This window comes from Amyelois transitella, chromosome 15, assembly GCF_032362555.1.
Source record: "Amyelois transitella isolate CPQ chromosome 15, ilAmyTran1.1, whole genome shotgun sequence".
Classification (NCBI taxonomy): domain Eukaryota; kingdom Metazoa; phylum Arthropoda; class Insecta; order Lepidoptera; family Pyralidae; genus Amyelois; species Amyelois transitella.
In genome coordinates this window covers 5044231-5063705 of record NC_083518.1, presented here as the reverse complement: position 1 = coordinate 5063705, position 19475 = coordinate 5044231, and the positions used below count along the sequence as shown (strand labels likewise).

At 37.9% G+C, this 19475-nt stretch overlaps 2 protein-coding genes across 7 annotated transcripts in view; one reads left to right on the top strand and one right to left on the bottom strand.

Moving 5' to 3' along the window:
• The first annotated feature begins 814 nt into the window (after window positions 1–814).
• On the top strand, window positions 815–10227 carry LOC106136289 (symplekin). Its single transcript, XM_013336784.2, has 13 exons — window positions 815–970; window positions 1103–1296; window positions 1952–2153; window positions 2578–2759; window positions 3052–4628; window positions 4940–5182; window positions 5550–5765; window positions 6245–6351; window positions 6556–6661; window positions 7246–7364; window positions 7843–7986; window positions 8632–8841; window positions 9551–10227. Exons 1-13 carry the CDS (start codon window positions 926–928, stop codon window positions 9608–9610), a joined length of 3405 nt encoding a protein of 1134 aa, XP_013192238.2. The 5' UTR covers window positions 815–925; the 3' UTR covers window positions 9611–10227.
• LOC106136327 (uncharacterized) overlaps window positions 10226–19475 on the bottom strand; it is a 16618-nt gene continuing 7368 nt past the window's right edge. For all 6 annotated transcript variants that reach the window (XM_060948255.1, XM_060948254.1, XM_013336845.2 and 3 more), the window contains 17 exons: window positions 18928–19092; window positions 18416–18473; window positions 17725–17948; window positions 17380–17482; window positions 16620–16747; window positions 15999–16286; window positions 15538–15693; window positions 15007–15129; window positions 14289–14561; window positions 13764–13984; window positions 13235–13418; window positions 12713–12908; window positions 11879–12463; window positions 11421–11602; window positions 10914–11103; window positions 10631–10744; window positions 10226–10343 (listed from right to left, as the gene is read on the bottom strand). In XM_060948255.1, coding sequence (XP_060804238.1) covers window positions 10273–10343; window positions 10631–10744; window positions 10914–11103; window positions 11421–11602; window positions 11879–12463; window positions 12713–12908; window positions 13235–13418; window positions 13764–13984; window positions 14289–14561; window positions 15007–15129; window positions 15538–15693; window positions 15999–16286; window positions 16620–16747; window positions 17380–17482; window positions 17725–17948; window positions 18416–18473; window positions 18928–19092 — 3261 coding nt within the window. In that variant the 3' untranslated portion in view covers window positions 10226–10272. The remainder of the gene's footprint in view (window positions 10344–10630; window positions 10745–10913; window positions 11104–11420; window positions 11603–11878; window positions 12464–12712; window positions 12909–13234; window positions 13419–13763; window positions 13985–14288; window positions 14562–15006; window positions 15130–15537; window positions 15694–15998; window positions 16287–16619; window positions 16748–17379; window positions 17483–17724; window positions 17949–18415; window positions 18474–18927; window positions 19093–19475) is intronic.

Below are 19475 nucleotides of genomic sequence, written 5' to 3'. Positions count from 1 at the left end.
CAGGCCAAGAGTACCCGAAACTGCCGAACTTGCATGAAGAGAGTTATAAATGTGGATGGAGCGACAGAAGTAGTACGCAGGGATCGTGGTAAGTGGAAACATGTAGTCTCTGCCTACTCCACCGAGAAAGAGGCGTGATTTTATGTATGTATCAACCGTAGCTCATGTCTATGAACATGGAATGGTTATGATGAATGAAGGAATCTAGAATCTGAGGAATTAAGCTAGCAATTGACAAGCATACATATATCTTAATGAGAAAACTTTTCTTTGAAGTAGGTTAAAAAGGAGGGCCTTGGATAACAAAAGGCTTATATTATTTGTGTTCATGCCTAGAAGCTGATAAAAAAATGGCCATGCAAAATAAAATAAAACTGACTTGTGTTGTCACTGTCAGTTAATTGACAGTGGTGACAACAGTGTTGCCAACTTAGTGGTTTCGGCGCTAAATCTACCGCCTTGTTAACTTCGTCAGTGCCAAAATTTGTCAGTGCTTAGTGCCGAAATTTCGAAGCTTTTTTAGCACTTTGAACGCCTTTATTCTGTTAATAAATTTCAACGGAAAATTACAGATATTTTTATATCTCATGGGGATTTGCAAGGATCTGGAGGAGGTTCGAAACTGAATAAAAGTCAAAAAACGAAAACGTAATTAAGGTTGTAACGAAGATGTTTAAAGAGTTATTACTATAAAAATGCAAATCTTAGCGGGCGCTGTTATTTTTGGTCGTCAAAAATTGTCAAGGATATCGTTAGCTGATTTAGTGCCTTCTCGTCGATGATACCTGGCAACACTGAACTTGCTTGAGTCAAACTGTCAAAATAGGCCGCTTCATCATCAATTTATTATCAAAGAAAGATTTTCGATAAAATTATATTGGCATGGTGCTGTAGGAATAAATATTTATCGCTTACACTACTAAAGATGTCTAGTAAATATCAAAATACAAGTATTTCGGCTCAAAACCAGGTTCGTTGCTGGAGTCTTGTTATACAAAAACGTGTTTTTCGCTTGGAGTTGAATGCATTTTGTAAATTTTATGTATATTTTTATATAAAGATGTTTCCAAAGAAAATCTTTTATTTCCTATTATAATTTTAGCTGGTACAATGGATAAACGATGCTGGAATGGCAGAAGGCAAGAAAAAAGCCGACCTATTCAGAAAGATTACAGAGGTTTTGCTCCACCATGCTCCACAAATGATACCTGTGTACATGGAAAACATTCTAAGCTATGTTAATGATAAATCAACTGAAGTTAAGAAGCAAGTTGTTACATTTATAGAGGAACTCAGGTAAAATTAACATAAGTCTACTATACCACAAGAAATTACAGCTAATGGACTAAACAGTGCCTTTTAAATCATAACATATACCTACCAATACATAATAATCATACATACATAAAATCACGCCTCTTTCCCGGAGGGGTAGGCAGAGACTACCTCTTTCCACTTGCCACGATCTCTGCATACTTCCTTCGCTTCATCCACATTCATAACTCTCTACATAATAATCCTCTGTAATTAATTCACATTTGGGATAAGAGTGTCTAATATAGTTTGTTATTATCTTCAATACAATTGCCCATATGAAAATTTTAAATGTTGATCAATGAAGGGTGGATGGCAGATTATATAGTGGGCACCCAGAATTCAATTTAGACCATTTTTTGTTAAATTTAATGTACAGAACAACATGCAGCTTTGTAGTGGAAGTTGTAAGAAAGATTTGGTTTAAAGGTTTTTATTCTTTAGGCATTTTTCATATCTACTACACAAGAATGAAAAAGTAGAGATTTAACTATAGTTAGAAATAAGAAAGGTTAAAAAAGTCAATTTACAAAGTCCTGTGCAACCTGTGCACAGACCGATCTACCTATAGCAGTTTTTTTTTAAATATGTCTAGATTATTCATTTGTCCTAATCACTGCTTAATAATTGTTTTCAGCAAACTACACCCAGAACAATTGCCAAAGATAATAAGCCAGTTGCAAATGCTTCTGGTAGATTCAGTTATAGCGATCCAGAAGAGAGCTATCCAGGCCGCTAGTATAGTGTACCGTAATGCATTGGCGTGGATTTGTAAAAGTACAAGCAACAAAGATGTAGATGATTTGAAATATGTTTGGGAACATCTTTCCCAGTTGACTGTAAGTTGATATACATGCACAAACATCATAAATACAACCTGTACTGGTTAGAAGCATTGGCTTGATTTACCCTGTGAGGCACAAGCCACAAGAGATTTGTTTATAAATTTATTTTAGTTTATAAATAAATTAAAAAAAAAGTCTGTTTATGAAACTTGCTAATGTTTGGCTTTACAATCTGAGTAATCATTATAGTATTCTTGTTAATCGTGTAATTACTTTTTCAAATACTTTTTTCATATCTCCCTCAAAAACAACTCTTTATTAATTAATTGTACACTTTCATTCATTGTTTGTCTCTGTGGAGAAAGACCTAAATTCCATACTAAAATCCACTTAGAAGTAGGAAATGGCACAAAGTGTTTCCAATTCTAAGATCATGCTCTATTTTTAAATGTTTCTATAATAATGTGTATTCTTTCAGCGTATAGTTCTGAACATGATAGACAGTGACAATGAGGGCATTCGGACCCACACCATAAAATTTTTGGAGGAGGTGGTGCTGTTGCAGAGTTCAAGTGATTCAAAAGATAACGAGTTGAGTCTGGATAATTTGCCAACACATCTGTCATTTGTTAATAGACGGGTCCTTGAAGAAGAATCTGAGTAAGTATATGATTAGTTTCCTTTGTAATATCCCCAAAAGTGGGCAAATTAGAAAATAACAAGAAGTTCACCAATCTAAGAATGGTGCACTCGAACATTGTAATTAACTATGAAAGTACTTTACCCTTGTTTTGTTTAAGTATTTTTTCAGGAATCCACTGTAATGGTTATTTGATACAAGTTTTTATTGTTAATTTCTATAAAATTTTAGCTTAAGTACCTTTGTATCACTCTTTAGGATCACAATTTATGTTTAGAATGTTCAATAAGTAGTTAAAACTTTTCTTTACAGGCACATTTTCAAACTGCTGGTGAAATTCCATAATTCTCAACACATTTCTAGCGTGAACTTAATGGCTTGTATGACGTCACTATGTCTCATTGCCAAACTAAGATCCAAATATATGCCCCGAGTCATACAAGCATTAGGAGACCTGCACACGACTTTACCACCAACACTGTCCCAATCGCAAGTGAACTCAGTGAGGAAACATCTTAAAATGTTACTAATTACTCTTATAAAACATCCTTCCTCCATAGAAGTGATGCCGCAACTTACACAACTTCTACTAGATATAGGTATGACGACTCAAGAAATAAACAAAGTGTTACCTAAAGAAAGAAGGAATAAACGTTTGGGTGAAATAAAAAGTGGCGATCAGCCAGTCAAAAGGTTTAGAGTAGATTCTCCTCAGAGTAATAGTCAGGGTAGTGACAGTAATAGCAATAGCAGAAGCGATTTTAATCTCTTCGAAGATGATAGCAGTCAAGGCACCATCTCGAAACCTACTGTGACCGAAGATTCCATTTTCGATGGCCTCAATAATGTCCACAATGTGGTTAATCTAGTAACAAGTACGCTATTAAACTGTTTGCCTAATGAAATACCTAGTCATTTTGTGAGTGCTTATAAACCAATACCTAATTCTGGTAGCACTGTTCAAAAGAGAAGTCTGGCGAAATTGATACTAGCGCTGACTAAAGACGAACCTGTCCCGTCCTTACCTCCCCCCGAACCCACTCAATCTTCAGGACCTACGTTATCAGATTTGGCCGCTAAAATACCACTGCTCAAAGATGATGAAGAGAAAGTGACTTTGAAAAATGCTGTCGCCAAATTACAAGAGTCTGCGAAAGCGGACCGCGATATAGAAAGTGCGGTTTCAAGGCTCATGGAAGAGACGAGACAGGAACATTTGAAAGAAGAAGAAAGAAGGGTAGTGGAGAAAGAGAAGCATATTCCGCCTCCGACCCCTACGGTCCCTAAATTAAAGCAGAAAGTGAAATTACTCAAATTGCAAGAGCTCACGCGGCCTATACCTAAAGAAATAAAAGAGAAGTTAATGTTACAAGCTGTCACAAGGATTCTTAATGCTGAGAAAGAAAGCGCCATTGGTGGCGCGGCACAGATCCGCTCGAAATTCATCACTATTTTCGCGTCAAGTTACACGCCGGAGATCAGGAATTTAGTGCAGGATTATATTTTAGAGGATCCAGTCAACAGGATCGATCTCGCTTTGTCGTGGTTGTACGAGGAATATGCGTTCATGCAAGGGTTTAACAGGCATCCTGTGACGTTGCATCCTAAATTACATGAAAAACATGATCAGAACTACAACCAATTGCTTTGCGTTCTCATTACTCAAATATCGGAGCGTTTGGACCCTCAGTTTGAGAATGCGAAGGATATGTTGCTAAGAAAGATTTATTCAGAGGCGCCGTTTATTTCGGATGAAGCAGTGGATTACTTGAAACATCTGGTTACCGAAGAAAAGGTTGCGTTGTTAGCGTTAGAAATATTGGAAGAGCTGTGCATTATGAGGCCGCCAAGGGCTCATAAGTATGTGCCGTCGCTTATATGCCACGTCCGTAAGTATTTTTTCATCTTGATGTCATATTGTTACCATATCTTTAAATCCTCTTTTTAACTCCTGGCGTATATACCGATTATGTTGGGATTGGGATTCAGGATTTTACACGAAGGGACTCCCATCTCACTTCCTAACATTTGCAGGAGAACCATATTGGATCATGGTAAAAGCTGGCGTAGATGAATGTCCCTATTCCTTTCGTCTTTTACAACATCCATGGGAGGTGGAGTGATTATTTTCTAAAGTGCCGAGCACCACCACATCACATTTATTTTAAGCATTTACTAATAACTATTTATAATTTCCCAGTGTCAGAAAACGACGAGATCCGCGAGACGGCTCTCAGCTCTGTAGTTAAAATCTACCAGCGCGGTACGGACGCGGTAAAGAAAGTGATAGACAAACACGCCATGTTGTACCTCGGTTTCATCGCGCTGTCGTACCCGCCGCCCGAGATCGTGACGTCACGGCACGGCGTGAGGCTGCCGTGGACAGATGAGCTCTATAAGCTGTGCTTGAATTTGATAATGGCCCTGTTTCCTTATAATGAAGGTATGTTTAGTTATGTTAAAAGCTGTCCAATCATATTTAAATTATATTATTTGACATCTAATCATATTTTAACGTACGTCGTTTTGTGTATAAAAAGTGGTATAAATGATGCTGAAAGGTTTCATGGATAGGTAAAATGTAGCAATGTAGCGAAGGATAGCGGTATAGAATGCAAGAGGAATCACGCAACAATGAGATAATGTATTTGAACACTTTCTATATTTTACGTTTTCCCGGTGTTAGTATCAGCAATTTCCAAGAAATACTGGGGTTTTCAACATATTTCAAAATTCTCTATTATGAATGCAACGAAATAATTTGTAAACTTTAACTTTCTACTATCATCCAAATACTTTGTCTTTTCCAGAACTAATTTTAGAAGTGGCTCGAGTCTACGGTTGCTCCGGCCCGGAGGCAAAACGCCTTGTTCTCCGATCCGTTGAGGGTCCTATTCGTACAGCTTTAGCTTCAGACCCAGCGAGCAACGGTAGCCTACGGCCTTCCTTCAGGCTACTGCTGGATGAGTGTCCTCGTGGAGCTGAGACCTTGTTGACACGGCTGATTCATATCGCTACTGAGAAGTGTAAGTAATTTGGTATATTTTTATTATAGTGAGTCTTATGTAAGGTTTCATAGGTGCGTAGTGCATTTTAGTCCGATCCAGTAAGCAATGGTAGTCTACGAGATTCCTTTAGGCTACTGCTGGATGAGTGTTCTAGTGAAGCAGAGACATTATTGACAAGGCTTATACTTATCGCTACTGAGAAATATAACGTTTAATAGTTAGACAGAGCCAACAGCAGTCTTGAAATGTCTAAAGGCCAGGTTCAGTTGTATGGCTATAAGATGGAATTGTGATTCAAATAGTGACAGGTTGCTAGCCCATCGCCTACCCTACAAGAAGAATCCCAAGTTCATAATCATATCCCTTAGTCGCCTTATATGACGTTCCTGGAAAAGTTATGGTGTGGATCTATTCTGGATTCTTAAAAAACTGCTACATTCTAACCTGAATAACTGAACTGCTATGTTGCATATAAAACAATTGTTGTTTATTACCAGCGCCACCCAGCGCGGAGTTGGTGTCCAAAGTACGCGAGCTGTACGCCACTCGCGTGGCGGACGTGCGGTTCCTCATACCCGTTCTCAACGGACTCTCCAAGAAAGAAGTGAGTGTTTATTCTTAACTAACTTCCGAATCTTACCAATCTCATATTATAAATTGTTACTTAACTTTTCTCTTCTGTCTATTAGGAAATTTAGGGCCTTGTTAGCGCCAATAGAAGACAAAATGAATGTTTTAGTGTGTCTATGTATATTTATTTACTCATTACGCAATAATACTTATAAATATATTATTCCCACACTTTCAGATTCTTGCAGCCTTACCGAAGCTGATAAAGTTGAACCCGGTTGTAGTAAAAGAGGTGTTCAACAAACTGCTTGGTCTGCCAAACCCACTCGATGAGAACCCGCCAAGTAAATATATTTAATAAATTTTGCTATTAATAGTACCTAACGTCTCTTACTGAATTTTTGTTCTATGATTATGTTGAAATTAAAACAAAACCGTTTATTTATCAAACTTTATAAAATTTGCAGCATGCATGATTTGTAAGTAAATTCTTATTTTACCACCTTGTTTAATATTTTTTTAATTTATGTTTCCAAGGCACTCAAAAAATAAATCCCACAAAAATAAATTTTTGTCACAAAACGAATAGAATGATCTTTTTTCTGATATACCTGGAGCTTTAATTGTTCTGTATATCAATTATATCTATTCCCGTAGCTATCTAAAAACTATCGCCGTTTCGCTTCTTATTACGACATGAAACGGGACAGCGATTGTTTATCGCGCTATAGAAACGGCGTCGCGCGTGCCATTCTACGGGGGCTGGATGCTAGAGTGCTTGACAATCACCAATGTCAAAAGTCTTTGGTTCAGGGTGTGTTATCTTTAACTTGTGTTTGGTTTTTCTATCCACCGTGCACACTTAAATTGTGACATATTAAGTGATATTTGTTTTTGTATTCAATTGCTAAAATTGTTATAATTTCAGTCAACCCAGCAGAGTTATTGATAGAGTTGCACTTGATAGACCCGGGCATGGCAGATCTCAAGTATATCATCAAAGCAACTGCTTTGTGTTTTGCTGAAAAAAACACTTACACCCAAGACGTAAGTAATAGCATATAATAAAATTATATATTTTTTAATAAGTTCTAAGATACGCCCTTGCGGAGGCCACCTTGAATTTGAATGCATTAATTATATCATCAATTAACAAACATAGTTGTAGCTCTATTAAATCCGTCGTTTTTTTTAAAGTAAGTAGGTACCTAACGAATAACATGAATATCATCATTTTTCTTCGACATTTCCACACATTTTATACATATAGACGTATAGCAAAATTTAACTCAATCGAATTCTATTATCAAGCTGGCCAAAAAGAAAAATAGAACCTTGTTTTTTTATATCTTACTACCCCGCAGCAAATTCTCTCTCACGAAATGTTCTTGTGATTGCCTGGAAGAGATTGCATAATGCGATAAGGCCGCCTATTGTACATTAACATAAGCTTAGGATAAATTTATTGTTATAACTTTAATATACAATAAGGGTATTCTATCTATCTTATATCATTATGTTGCAGGTCCTTAGCGCAGTTTTGCAGCGGCTGGCCGAAGAGAACGAGATCCCTGTACTGATGATGCGCACTGTGCTTCAAGCGCTGACTCTCTACCCGGCGCTGGGGCCGCTGGTATTGAATATACTGAGGCTACTCGTCGAAAAGGAGGTAATAAACACATTTTCCATTTCAGCTGTATTTATGCTTTTATTGTAAATGCAAAAGTCCGGCTGTGTCGCTTGTACGCCTTAAATTTAATGACATTTGAAATTTATGTAGTTAAATAAAGTATGAGGTAGTACCACACAAGTATGAGGTCAAATTAATTTATATGTTTCGCGGGTGGACTCGCGCGTAACAGCTAGTTAAAACGTATATCGCTACATAGTTTAAGCGGCGGCGGACATCGATGCGGTGCCAGAGTAGTAATAGAATTTTATATAATGGTTTACTCACACGTATAAAACTATTGCTGGAAAGAGGCACTTTTCTTATTTATTCATTGTAACTTTGTGGCGCTGCGATCTCCCCGGCGCCGCCCGCACCGCCCGGGGTCCTAGATCAGCGCAAGCGCGCGTCTCGGATCGTTTTTTTTGGTCTACTTCAGCGCTCACCTTGAGTAGCTCGCTATCCTCAGGCGGCTTCTTGCTGGATCTCGTGCATATAGCGTCTATATCCACGCCACTCTTAAAAATTGTAAAACTAGTCTAAATTAAAATTGACGTTATTCTATCAATTTTTAAATTATAACATCACCTTTACTTGCGACATTTTCTCTAAACGTCGCAATATGTATGTGGAATATATCCTCAGGTGTGGACCAACAAAGTGGCCTGGGAGGGTTGGACAAAATGCACCGAGCGCCTGTTCCCGTCGTCGCTGTGCGTGCTGGCGGCGCTGCCGGCGCGCGCGCTGCCCGCCGCGCCGCCCGCGCTGCTGGCCGCGCTGCGCCGCCACGCGACAGCCGCGCCGCCCCGCGAGCGCGCGCTGCTGCCGCCGCACATCGCCGCCTTGGCTCACCAGGTCAGCTCACACCGCTGTACAGACTAACATTGACAAATCTCATAAGTGTTTTGTAAAGTCTTTAATATGGTAACCAAATATGACATCGCTTCAAGCCTAATTCTTGGATTTATCCGATGTATATCAACTTAACATACATACATACATATGGTCACGTCTATATCCCTTGCGGGGTAGACAGAGCCAACAGTCTTGAAAAGACTGAATGGCCACGTACAGTTATTTGGCTTAACGATAGAATTGAGATTCAACTAGTGACAGGTTGCTAGCCCATCGCCTAAAAAAGAATCCCAAGTTTGTAAGCCTATCCCCTAGTCGCCTTTTACGACATCCATGGGAAAGATATGGAGTGGTCTTATTCTTTTTTGTATTGGTGCCGGGAGCCACCACGGCACTATATCAACTTAACAATGATCAAATATGGTAGTGGCTGCGTAGGTTTTGGATGTCACACGGGAGTCGCTGCATATGAAGTCCACCTGACTTACACTATCCCGGATCGTAGTCATAGGCGTATCTGAGGCTCCTCTCAAATGATGTGAAGGCGCTATCACCACCAGAATGATGCTAATATATGTAACATAAAAATACTACCAAAATATTGATCTCGCAGATAATTTTTCGTGATGCCATCTTTTGTAAATCCTTAACTCAGTCTCCATCTCCACTCAAGCTTTTAATCTCTAATAATTTTTTTTCTTTTTTCTAGGATCCTCAATACATTGCACCACCTAACCCTAACGAGCCTCTTCCTCCAGGCATGGAATAATTACAATGATTATTGTAAAATAATACCCCACACTTAAAATCCATCTTCTCGTTGGCGAGTCATCAAATTCAAGGATAGCACTTTAGCGATCGTTGAATAATGCAGCAATAACATCATGCTGATTGGATGAATTTATCTTGAGAATTTTATAGCACCAATCCATGATGGTACAAATTTAACACATTTTTGATTGGATTAGGCCGCTTATTCAACAGTGTGGAGATTTAATTCAATTATGAATTGAAAGCAGTGTTTTGTTTAAACTTTATGTTAAGTTTATTATTACAACATTTAGGAGGATTTTGTATATAGACAAAACTGTAAAAGTAATTTCACACAAGAATTTTGTCGTTTTACATTTTGGCTGTTGTACCAACTATTACGTATTAAAATTGTAGTGCATTAATTGCATTAAATGATTGCATTATGTACACGCAAATGTCTTATACCAAAATATAAGAAATGTCTAGTGTGAAATCAGTTTTATAGGTGTTTCGTTACAATATACACTGAAAAAATAATCGATTAAAAGGCGGCACTGGTGCCGACTTATGAATAATATTAAGCGATTTTATGTAATTAATAGGAAATGTTAATAAAATAAAATTTACGAAGTATTTTATAATGTTTTAATACTATAGTATTGTAATTATCCTTATTAATTAATTTAACTTATAACTTTCGATTTTCGGAGATATTGCTTTTAAAATGTTTTCTACGTTGTAAGGTGTATCTGAAAAGGAAAAAAAATATATATTATCAATATAAATATTACAAATTTAAATTAGGAATGCAAAAACTAAATTTTAATTATAATAATAAAAAACATGAAACAAGTTTTTAGTTACAATTATGCCAGGGTTTTTGTGGCAATCCCTTTTTCAAAAGTCATAAACGTTAAGACGCTCAAAGATTGACCATTACCCAGTTTACACTCAGTGAGCAAAAGTACCTATTTGTAACCACAGAATACCGAGATTACTTAGAAACTGTTCGTTAGGTTCTTCTGTGATGACTTACCGATGTGTATTCGATCTGTGTCTTTGTACCCGAACTCTTTCCTCGCTTCCAAAACAGCATCATGGAGCGCGTGTGTCACGGCCACCGCCAAATTTAGAGCTGGCTCACCAGTTGCTGTAAAACATTTATTTTCCTTTAGGGATAATTCTGGTGATACTTGAAGTCATGCGTCATGTGATAAATATGCATGAAGCGAAAGAATATGCAGGAACTGTACTACGGGCAAAAAGCGATGGAAAGATATAGTCTATGCCTTTTCCTCCAGTACAGAGGCTTGATATACCTTTGGACCGCAAAACGCCCGCAGTATTTTGCGAATTAGCCCGGAACATGACTCTGAAGTCCACCGGTATGTCCTTAGCTCCAGGCGGATGGTACGTCCAGGTCCGGTCAGTGAGTAGTTTGCCAGACGAATGGTACACCAGCTCTTCGGATGTCCAGAGACCGAGGCCCATAATGAAGGCACCTTCAATCTGAAGAAGAAAAAAGTGAAGATAGAAAAAAAAAACTATCTACTAAAAAACGTTTTTTTGATGAGAGGTTTGAAATTATCTTTTAAGTCGCTTCGCTCGAGAGAACGGTCGTAATGGTTAACCAGGAACATTCCTGATGCCGAGTTCGCTCAGTATATAAAATTAGAATTCTGTCTACGACGCCATAAGCATCCCTCTCTAGCACCACACCTCTAGAGCGTCTACGAGTATTTCTATTTTTCTCACTTTAACCAGAGTCGATGCTTCTGACGCATATGGAAATAAAATAAAATAAGAACTAACAACAAGTATCGTACCTGGCCCACATCCACGTCTGGACTCAAACTGACGCCCGTGTCTTCGAGGAGGTCCACCCTGGACAGGACGTGGGTTCCTGTCAACACATCCAGCTCGACTTCGGCTGCGCATACGCCGTAGATGTTGTACCCTTGTAGCTCGTCCAGCGGTGACGTCATGTGGTTCGACTGAAGGTTTATACCTGAGCAAAAATTATTGTTTTTTGTGTTTTTTTGCACAATGTTGTATATTTGGATCAATGAAACCAAATGTATTTGCCTAACCATGTACCTAACCGGGATTACGCCAATAGAAAAAAGTTTTTATATAAGTATTTCAATGTTTTTTCAATTTCATCGCTTGCAGCGGGTGTGATAACGTGTATCAAATAATAGTTATACTTGTAAAGCTGGAACTCAGTCAGCGAAAAAAAAATATAAAAATATTTTAACCAAAATAGCGAAAAATACTAAGTTACCTTTTTCATACGCTTTCCGGACGACCTCCTCCCATGTCGGTTCAGTCATCTCATTCCTCACTGGCTGAAGTCTATCCAACAATTCTGAACAAGCCTTCAAAGTAGCGTGTGTAACACAATCGCTTGTTATGCTGCCGTTACTCGCCATGGAATTAGGCGAGACCAAACTATCGCTTTCAAACACTGCCACTTTTTCTAACGGTACTTTCAGTGTGTACGCGCAAACTTGAGCCACTTTAGTGTTTATTCCTTGGCCCATTTCGATACCACCATGTGAGACGGCAACTGTACCATCTCCGTGGTAAATAGAAACAGTCACTGGGTAATTCCATGAGTAACCGATGGGGAATGACATTATAGAGAGTTTTAACCCGCGTTTTCTCCAAGCGTTGTCAGCGTTGAATTTTACAATATCTGCTTTACGAGCGTCATATTGAGATTCATATTTCAGTGTGTCTATCATTTCCTTAATGCTGCTATGTTCGGTGGCTAAGTTTCCTATTCTCACGTCAACAGGATCTTTTTTTGTTACATAGCTGATTCTCTCCATTAGGTGTTCCATTATTGCGAAAGCCTCGGTCGTACCTAAAAAAAAATGTAGATATATGTTTCGTCATATTTTCTACGTCATACTCCTGGCTGGTGTCCCCACGGTATACTTCCTGGGGCCGAACCGTCGCATTTTCACTTGAAAAGCAAGTAAAAAAACATGAAGTCATGTTGTAATCAAAAGATGTTTGTTTCAATCGCACCGAAATTACATACATAAATTCATATCAGATTAGGTACTTTTCCATGGAAATACCTATCTTGATGTTGAAATACATAACATACCTGGTGCCCTACACCATGTGTTGCTTGCCTTGTCTGTCAGCACGCTGTACCCATTCACGGCCCAACGGGTTTTGTCGTACAAGTTCGCCATAACATTGCCGATCTCCCCAGCGGACGAGTCGTTGAATGAGTACCCGCAGTCCGAGTAGTAACTCAAGTCTAAATACTGGATCACTCCGTTATCATTAACTCCGACCTGGATAAGAAAAAAAGATCATACATTATCTACCTACGTCTTCAGCAACAATAGATGTGATGTTAAAAAACCTTATTCATAAAATATTATACTAAGATTTATTGGCAGTTGATATAAAACTAAGGTTGGTGGAAAATTCAACTTATAAATTGTCCGTAACGTAAGTGTATAACATTTAAGAAGTCTCTCCGCCATGGCAAACCGTCCCGAAGCGCAAAAGCTGAGACAACATTTAGGAGCACACGAAAATTAGAGGAAGTTTATGTAAGACTAGTTAAATATAAAATATTTTCCTCTTTTCTCTCAGACTCCTCCACTTCACATACCTCGTATTCAACATAGCACTCTTGCCTCTTTCCTATCGCCGCCATGTTGTGCGTCATCGGCATCACCAGGCTGGCAGTGCGATTGAGCTTGTACGCCGCCAGTGCGCACGCGCACGCCACCAGCGCTGAACGAGTTGCTTTACCACCGTACGCGCCGCCCAAGCGTGGGACTATTACTTCCACTCTGAAATTATATACAGATAAATTGAGGATTTGTAAAGTATGTAATACAGATATTTCATACAGAGGTTCTTTTGTCTTTCGAAGATATCTAATTCTCAAGTATAACTCGATTTTATTTATTAATCACGTAGCCGTCTTATTACCTTTTTATTATCTCTTCATATTTTACATTATAAAGCACTTCAGCAAATGAGTCTCTGGAGTTTAAATGCCCTAGGAATGTTCTCGACCTACCTTAGCTTCTGAAAGTCTACGAATCCCAATTTTCCTGCTTCTTTGCTAGTTCCATTTATTTGGTGTAAATTCTAGCAGTATCCTAGGTCACAAACCCTCTGTTCCTACTCACTTGTTTTGCTGAATGTCCAACATATCCGCCACAGCTACATGCACAATATCCATCCACTGGGTAGCAGCCCTCACTTTCAGGACTTGTCCAGTGGGGCTCACGTGGCAGGACTGCGTCTCCATCGTGTAGTGGTACTGTGATGGTATCTTAAACGTTCCTTTTATCACGTGTTTGATGTCTTCACCTTTGCTTGTTGGCTTCATGGTCGCGTCTGAACGAACCTGTAAGTTTATCTTATTTGTAATAGCTAAAGGTGGAAGAGTCCACTGAATATACAATTAAAAAATAAATTATATCCCGCCATTTTATAAGTATTTACTATATTTCTCACAAACATTTACCAAGAGGTTTAACTTCTTTTGCCTATGGACATAAATGTTATAAAGGTAGATACGATTTCATGAATCACTTTAATATCGTAGATATATAGATAGTATACTTGTCTGTGTGGCCCACTGTATAACATCTTTTTCTGAATACTTCATTATTCCACAAAATACCAAATCATTGAATCAGAAATCTCACCCGTCTGTCCTTATCTGGTGCTGCCAACGCGTCCTTAATACTCAGAACAGGCTTCGCGACGTTCTTGTAATGTACTTTCACCAGTTCGGCAGCAGCAATTGCCAATTTATGCGTCACAGCGGCGACTATGCCTATTGGCTGTCCGTAATAGGAGACGTGGTTGCTGGCAAGGATTTCTTCTTCGGAATCCTGCCACGGCACCTTAGCCGGTGTGAACGTGTTCCTCCCTGGAATGTCTTTGGCCGTGAAGAAGGCGATCACGCCTGACATTTTCTAGAACGTGATGAGAGATATTCTATTACATTACGTATTATTGTTTTGGTTTACTGTATGCAGCTCTGTACCTTATAAGCTATTATTGATTTTTAAAATCTGCACGGCAAGAAGCAGCCAGCACCTAACCTTGCTTTTCATCGTTAGCACACCGGAATGGAAGCTTACTCTAGACAAATTAAATTCTTATTATTTAAGAAATTTTGTATTAAGTCAAAAAAGGGGGCGCTGTTAGATACAGCAATTGCCAGAGTGCTGCACTCTTTCAACCTCGCGAACCACAACGCAAGCTCGTACCTACAACAGAAGGTTGGTAGAGCCATGGGAAGTGATGGGGTAGTTAGCCTTTTAAGACATTCATAAAAAGAAAATTGATTAGTCATATTGTTAAATGCCGATAACCACACGAAATTCGTACATATATAATAATAATCATCATATTTACCAGTGCTTCAGCAGCGTCGAATCTGTCAATATCAGCGACACATACGTCTGAGAGGACGAAGGCAACATGAACGCTTCTCGGAGGCAGACTGATATCGCACACGTATGTCACCTCGCCTGAACACTGCAAAACGAAAAACAATTGCAATTCCCATGGACTACTTAAAGTCAAAAAGGTTTCTCTTGAACACTGAAGATCACAAGACAAGCCACCGTGGGTTATTTTGTTTAATTTCTTTATCGTACGTATGAACTGGTGTACTGTACTGTAATTTACTGGTGTCAGATTTTTTTACTGGCTAAAAGCATCTGGCACAGCTTATCAATAGAGTAACACAAAGAGAATCCTGATAGGAATTTAACCTATTACGGTTCGACTGACAGAGAATGCCATATGGCATGAAATCCAGTGGTTGACATTTTACGTAATTTAAGTTTAAATATATAAATCATGGTGGCTAGAAAAATGCAACAATAAAGCGTCACATCTCAAGAAAGAATAGAATTACTATGATGTAAAGAAACGTAGTACCTGTGTTAAAGCCTCGATCTTAGGCACAGGTTTGTTGAGCGGCCATAGCGTCTTGTCTGTGTCGAACTTCTGGGAGCCCCGAGATAAGGGCCTCTGCAGCTTGCTAGCTCCAGACTTGAAACGAGGGTTTATCCTCGGACTGTATGACAATATAGCCTGTAGATCAAAGTGAATTTATTATTCAAGAATCGATAAAATTCAGTCATCATCATGGCGTTTTCTGTCACAGTTATGTCTTGCCTTGTAAGGCTTTATGAGTCTACCGATATAAATGTAAATATTAAATTCAATCAACACTGTTATAACCACTCCGGAACAGTGATCCAACTAGTTGGACGATAAGTCTTCACTAAGTAGAGTCTTTACTTCGGTTAGTCTTCACTAAGTAGTAATTAACATTTCGTCAACAGATGATGATTAAATCTATTACAGATTTATGGTCAAAACTTCTCCACACATACCTTATAAAATAATCCTAAAGCTAAAGTCTTTCTGCAAAACGGCGACGGGTCGGGCGGGATGTCCTCTGGTGCCAGTTCATCATTTAAAGCCTTCAGTGCTCTTTGGAGGGTTTCCTCGGAAAATAACTCCTGGCTTTTTAAAGCATCTTCCGTCTCTTTAGCTCGAATGAAGCTGGAACGTATGTTTCCGTACACTATGGTGGCTTCAATAACTTTGTTAGAATCATCCACTTTGAAGCGAAAACCAGCATTCACGATAGCATGGACATTTTGTGATCGCGACATTATCTAAAAATAAGTTGAAACAGGTAAGTCTTTAAACTCCTCTGAACGGTAAAATTTCTAAACTTCGGTACTTTCGCATTTTGGATTTTTTTAATTGTTTCTATCAACAATAATACTACTTCTACTTTCCTACGATTTTATTGGCATACTTTGACAAAATTCATCGTAACCCAATGTATCATTTAGAAATGAAAGCAAATCTTCTAGTGACAATATGTACAATAATATTGTTTATTGTAAGTTGAGAATATTGTAAAATCAAAATCTGTGAATGGAAAGTGTTAAAAGTACTCACACCTGTAAGTATGTAATTACTAGAAAATTTATGTGTTTTACCTTATATGTCCGTATTAATGTTTTCAAAGATAACGGAGGAATTTTCACTTGTTTTATTAATTTATTTCTAATTTCCACTTTCAGAAATTCTTTCAAGTCCATATCATGTTCTACTAAAGTATTATCAACTGAAATAAAATAAAATTATTAGGTATTTTAATTGATTAGATGATTAAACAAAATTATATTCAGAGCATGTGGGGTAAGTATCAATTCATCATCATATTAGCCGTAGGAATTCCACTGTTAAGATAGGCATCCTCTGCTGCGTTTTCCTAAGTGGTACTTATGAGTAAAAAACATAAGTTTCTTTTTGAAAGAAGATTGGTACAAACGACATCAACGGGTTGAGTCTATGGTTCCAACTTCCTTTTTTGGAAATATGTACCTAGGTAATGCTTACATTTTCTTTTAAATTTCATCATCATTCTATTAGAGTATTTTATACACCTACTTCTGTTTGCTAAAATACATTTGGCTTTATTGCAACCTCTTTATTTCTATTGAATTGGTAGAAAATGTATGAAAGATTTTATTTATTATTTTGTGAAGTTGTACGTTATGAGGTTGCACAAAGGTTTAAACATATTACCTATCTGATGATACTCATTATATTTGTACTAGTTGCTAACTCAGCGAGCGCAGGATCTCCAATGACCACAACACTTAACCTTACCCACTTTAGATGATGACTTAATTATTATTAAATTAAGTTCTTAGCAGGTAAAGTTCAATCATAACAAAATAAATGAATATCTACCTAGAGTTATAGCAGCGTTGACTGTTTCTAGTATCAAGAACACATCTGACGGAAAATCAGGGTGTAAGTTCTTCATGGCCAAGTTTCCCCCAATTGTGCCGATCTAAAATAGAGAAAAAGTTGAATTAGTTATCTCTTGGTCTGTAGAGTCTAGCATTTATGACCATAAAAGTTTCCCCTTTCCCCGAGGGGCACACAGACCCTTCTTCTTTTTTGATTGTGCCAGAGGCCAGGATGTGTGGAGACTCCAACTCTTTTACTTGATCTTCATTCAAATCATTATTAAACGCTGTTAAGTATCTTGTTCAGGTCATTGAGTTCTATATATTTAAATTATATACTTACATTTCTAACCGGCACATGAGCGACCAAATCCAAATGGTCATAGAACTCCTTTAAATACAGAAAGTCCTCGCTTTCACTGGACCATTTCAGGAACAGATTCATGACGTCAGTGAGTGTCATGGCGGCTCCCAGCACTAGGTTGCCTTCCGAGAAGGAGTCTTTTAGGGAAGATATTGACGATATATCTATGAAGATACGAGGCTCGCGAAGGAGTGGAAATACACCTTAAACAAATGAAAAAATGAGATCCTTATTAGGGTTTTTTCAAAGTTGGTTTTGTACTCATTGTTGAGTAATGGGGGCTTTATGGTATTTCCGTTTGACCCTGGTTTTCGCTTTTCGCTTACAAGTATTGCATGATATTGTAAATAAAAACCAGTTATCATTGGTTAATAGTTTGGTCATTCATGAGTACCTATGCAATATAGGTATATTAGGAGAGAGTAGAAGAGAGGTATTCCTAGAGTAGGTAGTGTAGGTACTCTATATTTTATTCTGAAACTATGAAACAAATTTATGAAACCAGTGCCCGACTGCCTGTGTTGGTATGTAAATTTTGTGAAAAATAATCAATCCTGGCTTAAACTGTGTTGATGACAAAGTGACTACCTAACTTGACTTAACAAGAGCGTGTCCTATAAGTTTAACTTTTATTACTTAAAGCCAATTTAAAAATAGAAGCTGTACATACCTTGACCTGTGTTTCCAGAAATAAGCCTGTAACTGTCTATTCCCTCTTTGGAGAGAACCTGCAAATTACGAAGAACATATCCTTATTGCATGGTAGTATTTCGGGTATATGGTAGAAAATTTTCAAGCAACCATTCGAACAAGACTTAATACGAATGAAAAATTTATCCCAAAACATAACAATCGTTTAAAATATGCGCATATGTTATACAACTGAATTATGTAACCGTTTGAATGTAACCAAAATGCTGTGTAAAGAATATAAAATAAGGTAATAAGGTAATTTAAAATAATTACGAGTACTACCTACTATTTAAAAAAACAACTACAGTTGACTAATGAGGCAACTTCGTTGACACTTTGTGAATCGCATCGAGCTCTTATTACTCGTATATTCGTTAACTCCTGTTAATTTCGAAAAATCTCTTTATTTTCCGTGCCCACGGGAATTTCGTAAAGTTCTCTCTTAGTGAACCCCTAGTGAGTTCAAATCTTTAACCTTAGTCAGATTACCTGAAACACGTCTTTAATCGTAAACGCCTTGTACCACCGACTGGTGTATCCACCGACTTCCATCAGGGAACCCTCACTGCTGTCAATCAGGCACCATTCATCACTGACGCTGCAGCGCCTCTCACATTTCTTGTTGCATTTCAGTTTGTCAAGGTCTTCCACATCCTAGGGAATAAAAATTATAGCATAAAATTAAAAAAAAATATTATTATAGGATACTATATATCGCTTAATAATTGTCGTATGGTTTAACAACATTGGTTGACGTCAAATAAATTACTTAAAAACTAAGTTTACTGCCGCTTCCAAGGCGTCAGTGCAGAAGAAGCGGTAACAAACTGCACTGCAGCATTTTCTTCAACAACGTCAACTTCACAATATTAAATTATACTTAGAATAGAAATACTTATACATTACATAATTTCCTTAATTATCCAAAAAGAGAAGCGGAAGAGTGGATTAGAACTTCGTGTGATAGTTAACCACGAAAAGCGAAACACTGAATACGTAAGATTACAAGAAGATAAAAAGAGCATTATAAAAAATAA